The sequence below is a fragment of the Papaver somniferum genome, chromosome 7, assembly GCF_003573695.1.
Source record: "Papaver somniferum cultivar HN1 chromosome 7, ASM357369v1, whole genome shotgun sequence".
NCBI lineage: Eukaryota > Viridiplantae > Streptophyta > Magnoliopsida > Ranunculales > Papaveraceae > Papaver > Papaver somniferum.
The window spans coordinates 204,877,583-204,884,929 of record NC_039364.1 but is presented as its reverse complement, the minus strand read 5'-3'; the positions used below and the strand labels follow the sequence as shown (position 1 = coordinate 204,884,929).

Below are 7,347 nucleotides of genomic sequence, written 5' to 3'. Positions count from 1 at the left end.
AAGCCCAAGCCTTAGTGATGACAAAAATATTTGTTTTCATTAAGATAATAAATCAGCCCGGGTCACACACCCCCCCACATTTAAGAAAGAATTCAATTTGATTTTCAAAACGTTTTATGAAATAACTCAAAATAATTACGTCCAAAAAATGATAAGTCTTGGTTGACCAGTCAGCGACGGAGGCACGAGCCCGAGCCTTAAGCCCAAGCCTTAGTGATGACAAAAATATTTGTTTTCATTAAGAGAATAAATCAGCCCGGGTCACACGCCCCCCACATTTAAGAAAGAATTCAATTTTATTTTCAAAACGTTTTAGGAAATAACTCAAAATAATTACGTCCAGAAAATGACAAGTCTTGGTTGACCAGTCAGCGACGGAGGCACGAGCCTTAAGCCCAAGCCTTAGTGATGACATAAATATTTTTTTTCATTAAGAGAATAAATCAGCCCAGATCACACGCCCCCCCACAATTTACCCGGAATTAACGTACGGTGACACACACTCTAAAAGCACATATCTAAATACGTACAAAGAATTGAAGGTCGGTGCCTCACATGATGTAACAATAGGTAGTCTCCACTATAGGGGATCACAATTCTACTACCGAATTCAGTCTGCACCTTATTTGCCACTGGCATGATTAAATCCAACTTTAACTCTCAAACAAGCAAGAAACCCGATCACGTTCTCTGGCATCCTTCAGTTCAGTCACTCTTGTGAGAATTTCGATGTAAAATTAGCGACATGTATACTATGTGACTCTAAATTAACTACAAGTTGGAGTTATTCATGGAAATATGTACAAAAATTGAAAAATCTCTATGCAAAATACTCCCCCACACTTAAACTTCACACTGTCCTCAATGTTTAAAACCTAAAATTCTGAATTCTGACGTAACAACAGATAAAACGCAAAAACTGAACAAATTGGTAAGGAATTTGGAAAAACTCCATTTTACAAAAGTTGTTCATCTACGTGTTTTCTACAAAGTAACAGACGGGAACAGTGTTTCGAAAAACGTTCTCACAGTTATGGTCTCTGAACTGAACTACGTGCAGTCTGAATTTTTCTGACGAAAAGGTATTCGTCAATAATTTCTTCTAAAATAGATTCCGTACTCAATCAAATTAAACATGGGGATGCAAATATGATATGCAAACAATAAAAACAAAAAATAAATGGGTTTAAGATACAAAACCTATATGTTGCCTCCCATTTAGCGCTTGGTTTAAAGTCGTCATCCCGACTTGGCAGTCTCATTCCTACTCCAAAGGGAGTAAATCTTGAAACTCAAGGGAGTCTATATCCACATAAGCGATGTTCTCGTAGTATGGCTTCAATCTATGGCCGCTGACCTTAGAAGTAGTCCCATCTCTAATACTAGTGATATGAACTTCACCATGAGGATAAACATTAGTAACAACATATGGTCCAATCCATATGGATCTTAGCTTACCAGGAAATAACTTAAGACGAGAATGAAATAAAAGAACTTTCTGTCCCACAACAAAATTCTTCCGAGAAATCATCTTGTCATGGAAAAGCTTAGTTTTTTCCTTGTATATACGAGAACTCTCGTAAGCATCATTACGTATCTCCTCTAGCTCATTGATTTGTATTTGCCTATGTTTCCCCGCTTTATCATACTCCATGTTGCACATCTTTACCGCCCATAAAGCCTTATGCTCAAGTTCAACCGGGAGATGACAAGCTTTGCCATAAACCAACTGATATGGAGACATACCAATCGGTGTCTTATATGTTGTTCTATACGCCTAAAGTGTATCGTTAAGCCTATAACTCCAATCCTTCCGTGTAGTATTAACGGTTTTCTCAAAGATGGACATAATCTCACGATTTGAAATTTCAGCTTGCCCACTAGTTTGTGGGTGATACGGCGTACCAATCTTGTGTGTAATGTTGTACTTCTTGAGGAGAGCATGGAAGGATTTCTTGAAGTGCGAGCCTCCATCACTGATAACCACTCTTGGTGTACCATGTCTAGAGAAAATATATTCATTCACAAACTCAGAAACAACTTGAGAGTCATTAGTAGGGATGGCTTTAGCTTCCACCCATTTAGAAACATAATCCACAGCAAGAAGTATATAAATTTTTCCATTCGAATTAAAAAAAGGACACATAAAATCAATGCCCCACACATCAAAAATCTCGACAGTGAGAATAAGATTGAGTGGCATTTGATTTCGATCCCCTAGATTGCCCGTTCGTTGACATCTATGACAAAATTTGCAAAAAGTATATGCATCCTCAAATAGGGTAGGATAATAAAAGCCACTCTCAAGGACTTTGAGAGCGGTGCGTTTTGCACCAAAGTGACCACCACAAGCATAAGAATGACAAAAAGATAGAATTGACTGAAATTCAGAGTTTTGTACGCACCTGCGGATAATTTGATCAGCACCATATTTCCACAAGTAGGGCTTATCCCACACATACTGCTTGGCTATTTTCTTAAGCTTTAGCTTTTGAAAATTAGATATTGTACTATGTACTTTCCTTGTAACCAAATAGTTCACTATATCAGCATACCAAGGTGTTGATTCTTCAATCGAGAAAAGTTGTTCGTCTGGAAAACGATCCTGTAAGGGGAGTTCTTCTTCGGAAACAACAAGTCTACTAAGATGATCAGCAACTGTATTCTCAACACCTTTCTTATCTCTGATTTCCATATTGAATTCTTGCAGCAAAAGAATCCAACGTATGAGTCTTGGCTTAACTTCCTTCTTTTTCAATAGGTACCGTGGTGCTGCATGATCAGAATATACAATCACATGGGCACCCACCAAATAAGCTCTAAATTTTTCTAGTGATAATACTATAGCCAACAACTCTTTCTCAGTAGTAAAATAGTTGATTTGAGCATCGTTTAGGGTCCTTGATGCATAATAAATCACATGTGACCTCTTGTCTACTTTTTGACCCAAAACAGCTCCGACTGCATAATCACTTGCATCACACATTAACTCGAACGACAAACTCCAGTCAGGTGACTTAATAATTGGTGCAGTAGTCAACAATTCCTTCAATTTATTAAAGGCATCCTTGCACTCCTGGTCGAAGTTAAAGGCAACCTCCTTTTGCAATAATTTGCACATCGACATTGAGATTTTGGAGAAATCTTTGATAAACCTCTTATAAAAACCTGCATGACCAAGAAACGAGTGAATTTCCCTCACCGAAGTGGGGTATTGTAAGTTCCTAATCAAGTCAATATTTGCCTTGTCTACCTCGAGCCCTTGAGAGGACACAATGTGACCAAGTACAATTCCATGGTTTACCATAAAGTGACATTTCTCCCAGTTTAGAACCAAATTAGTGTCTATGCATATTTTAAACACAAGTTCAAGGTTATTTAAACAAATATCAAATGAATCATCATAAACACTAAAGTCGTCCATAAATACCTCAATGATGTTTTCCACGTAATCAGAAAATATACTAACCATACATCTCTGAAAAGTGGCAGGCGCATTGCAAAGACCAAATGGCATTCTTCTATATGCAAATGTACCGAAGGGACAAGTAAAAGTAGTATTCTCTTGATCCTCTGGTGCAATAAAAATTTGATTGTATCCGAATAACCATCCAAAAAGCAATAGAGTGAATGTCCCGCTAACCTCTCTAACATATGATCAATGAAAGGCAAAGGAAAGTGATCCTTGCGAGTAGCCGAATTGAGCTTTCTGTAGTCTATGCATACTCGCCATCCTGTTTGAACTCTTGTAGGAACGAGTTCATCATCTTGATTTATAACAACGGTGACACCTGATTTCTTAGGCACCACTTGTACTGGACTAACCCATTTGTTGTCAGAAATTTGGTAAATCACCCCCACACTTAGTAATTTGAGGATCTCTTTCTTCACGACCTCCATCATTGGGGGATTAAGCCTACGTTGAGCATCACATACTGGCTTTACGTCATCTTCCATTAGGATTCTATGCATGCACATGGCTGGACTAATGCCTTTGATATCAACAATTGTCCAACCAATAGCCGTTTTATGCTCTTTCAGAACCCTAAGGAGGCGTTCTTCCTGTACTGCTGTGAGATTCTTTGCAATAATGATTAGAAGCTCTTCCCCATCGCCCAAGTAAGCGTAATTTAAGTGACCAGGTAGAGGTTTCATCTCTAATTTAGGTACCGACACAACAGAAGGTAAAGGAACTTCATTAGTTACAGGTGAAGAGATATATGAAATATTACTTGTTCTAACATCTTGTGATGCCATTAAAGCACCACATGTCTCAACAAACTCCTTGAGAATATCAACGTCCAAGTTAGGAAAACCATGGACGTCCAAATCAATTCCATTTTGTAGCACAGATTCAAGTTCATCTTCTTTGATCAAATCAAACATCTGATGTACCAACAAACCAATAACATCAACAGAAAATGCGGAATGGATATCACTTGGATAACGCATAGCTTCAAAAATATTGAAGCGTATAACCTCTTTGTCAAACTCCATAGTGAGTGTCCCAGTATCACAATCAATCTTCGTCTTAGCAGTCTTCATAAATGGTCTCCAAAGAAGTAATGAGGTAGACGAACAATTGTCCCCATTCTGCATATCCACAACAAAGAAATCAACCGGAAAGATTAGTTCATTCACTTGCACCAACACGTCTTACACGAGTCCCTTAGGGTATATGTTAGACTTATTAGCTAATTGAATGATAATCCATGTCTATTTTAAAGGTCCAAGATTCAATGAATCATAAACATCGACTGACATCACACTTATGGAAGCTCCCAAATCAAGCAAAGCACGCTCAAACCGTTTGTCACCAATAGTAATTGGCACTGTAAAACCACCAGGATCTTTACACTTTGCAGGCATCTTCTTTAACAACATAGATGAAGCACTTTCTCCCACTTGAGTGATCTCGTTAGCAATCAACCTCTCCTTCCTTGTGCACAAATCCTTCAGAACCATGGCATACCTGGGTACCGTTCTGATGGCATCAATAAATGGAATGTTGATATGCACCTTGCTAAAAATATCCATAATCTCCTTGTCTAGAGCTTGCTTCTTTGACTTGGAAAAACGACTAGGAAAAGGAGGTGGTGTGATAAAAGTAGGAACCGAATCCTTAGGTTGGCCGGTTGAATTTGGATTTTCCTTTGGAACGGTTTCCGCCTCTACTTCCTTTTCTGAGTCGTGAATAACCCTGTCTTGTTGTTTTAGCTCTTCTGTTTGCTTCCCACTCCTCAAAAGCACAACATTTACATTCTCTCTTGGATTCACAAAAGTTTGTGATGGTAACTTTGTCTAATTTTGTGATTTTAGTTCATTCATGTCTGTAGCCAATTGTCCAATTGAGTTTGCAAGTCCTTTATAGCCATATCTTGCTTCTCCAGAATTGTATCTTGACGCTGAGCATTTGTATCTTGCTTTTGCATCATCATTTTCATTATCTCCTCTAAATTAGAACTCTGAGTCTATTGTTGAGGTTGAGGTTGTGGTCGGAACTATGGTTGTTGAAAACCACTCTGTAGCCCATAAGGATTGTAGGATCAGAATCTCGCAACGACAATATTTCAGCGAATTATCAACAACACAATACAATAGCGTCGCAGAACAATTTCAGGAAGAATAAAATAAATGACGTCAGCTAAGATCACGAGAAAGATATGATAGTCCTGCGAAAATTAGAGAGTTTTCGAAATTAACATTTGTAAGGTTGCGAGAATGTCGCCGATCATACCCGAAAATAAAGGACAGATTAGCTGTCATCCACTATGTATTTCCTTATAAATAGTCGTTGGAGTTGTAAAGAGAGGGAGAGATCTTTTTTGAGTAAGAAACAAGTAAATAGGAGAGAGAAAGTTTAGAGCAAAGATCATTCTTGATTTCTTTATCTTTTCTTGTAAGAATCTTCAAAGATTGATCAATAAAATTAAGAGTGTAAACCTAAAAATGAGTTGATTAATAATGAAATCATATGAGGGGTCTAGTGTAGGATTTCTTGCAACTACATAATGGCGCTAGAAACAGGGACTGAAGATCGAAAGTTGAAGATTGTTGTTGAGAATATTCAAATCAAGAAAGTGATTAAGTAAATCAGTGAATCAATTAGAAGAAAGATGAATAAAATTAATGAAGATGACAAAAGATTGGAGTGTAATATGATAACAAAAATGATGATTAATGAATTCCATGAAAACATCAAAGGAAGAATACATAAACGAAATTTTGAAGGAAGGAAAGTTATGGCGGTAGAAAAGACATCACCCTTGAAAGATTGAGAAAAGCAAAAAATTACATTCATGGCGGCAGAAATACCAAAAGAAAGTTTGAACTTTGAATCACATATCTCCGTTGGTTATCACAGTGCCTATTACGCGAAAAGAGAAGGAGACAACAACAAAATCCGCAGGAGAATGGATATTGAACAGAACTTTAATCGATACAGGAAGTTCAGTGGATATAATATTTTATCACGCATTCCGAGAAATGGGATTTAAAGATGAAGAAATGTCTAGTTCAACATATTTTGTTCACGGCTTTGGAAAATCCACAACAAAACCTAAAGGAGAGATAGTGGTACGAATTCCACTTGGAGAAATCGAAACATATGTAACGTTGTGCGTGGTGGATATGGGATCGCCATATAATATGTTATTAGGAAGACCATGGATACATGCGATAAAAGGTGTGGTATCAAAGTTGCATCAATGTATTAAATTCCCCACACCAAATGGAATAGGTGAAATCAGAGGAGATGTTGACGATGCGAAATTATGTCATCAAATTGAAGTAAAGCATTATGAAGGACAAGCAAAAAAGAAACAATTTCGCAGAAAGTTGGCAAAGGAAGCAAGGAAAGAAGAAGAATTTAGAGTAAATATGATAAGGGCAAAAGAAGGCAAAAGAATACCCAGCGAAATTTCGGAAGAAGGAGAAAGACCTATGAAAACAATAAAAGAACCAACACCAATGGGAGAACCTAAACCCAGTTACACTGCCGCAGAACCAACAAAAGAAATAAACGTTGGGACTATAGAGGAACCTCTAATATTGAGAATTGGAACCAAAATGGATATGGAAGAAGAAGAAAGAACTGTTAACTTGTTGCGAGAATATAAAGATGTTTTCGCAGGAAGCATGGATGAGATACCGGGAATAGATCCATCAATTGCATGCCACAAGCTGGAGATTAACAAAAATGTGAGACCATCTAAACAGAGAATAAGAAAAATTGCAACAACTTACCATTCCCAAATAGAAGAAGAACTACAGAAAATGCTTGAAGCGGGAATCATAAGAGAAGCTAATTACCCAGAATGGATAGCGAATATGGTCATTGTCCCAAAG

The 7,347-nt window shown here is 37.6% G+C and overlaps 1 protein-coding gene across 1 annotated transcript in view; it reads right to left on the bottom strand.

Annotated features, from left to right (window-relative positions):
- Positions 1-4,592, bottom strand: part of LOC113295839 (phosphoglycerate mutase-like protein AT74) — a 31,396-nt gene extending 26,804 nt beyond the window's left edge. The window contains exons 1-2 of the mRNA XM_026544170.1: positions 4,581-4,592; positions 4,175-4,386 (exon numbers count right to left, since the gene is read on the bottom strand). Coding sequence (XP_026399955.1) covers positions 4,175-4,386; positions 4,581-4,592 — 224 coding nt within the window. The remainder of the gene's footprint in view (positions 1-4,174; positions 4,387-4,580) is intronic.
- Between the last annotated feature and the right edge of the window lie 2,755 nt (positions 4,593-7,347).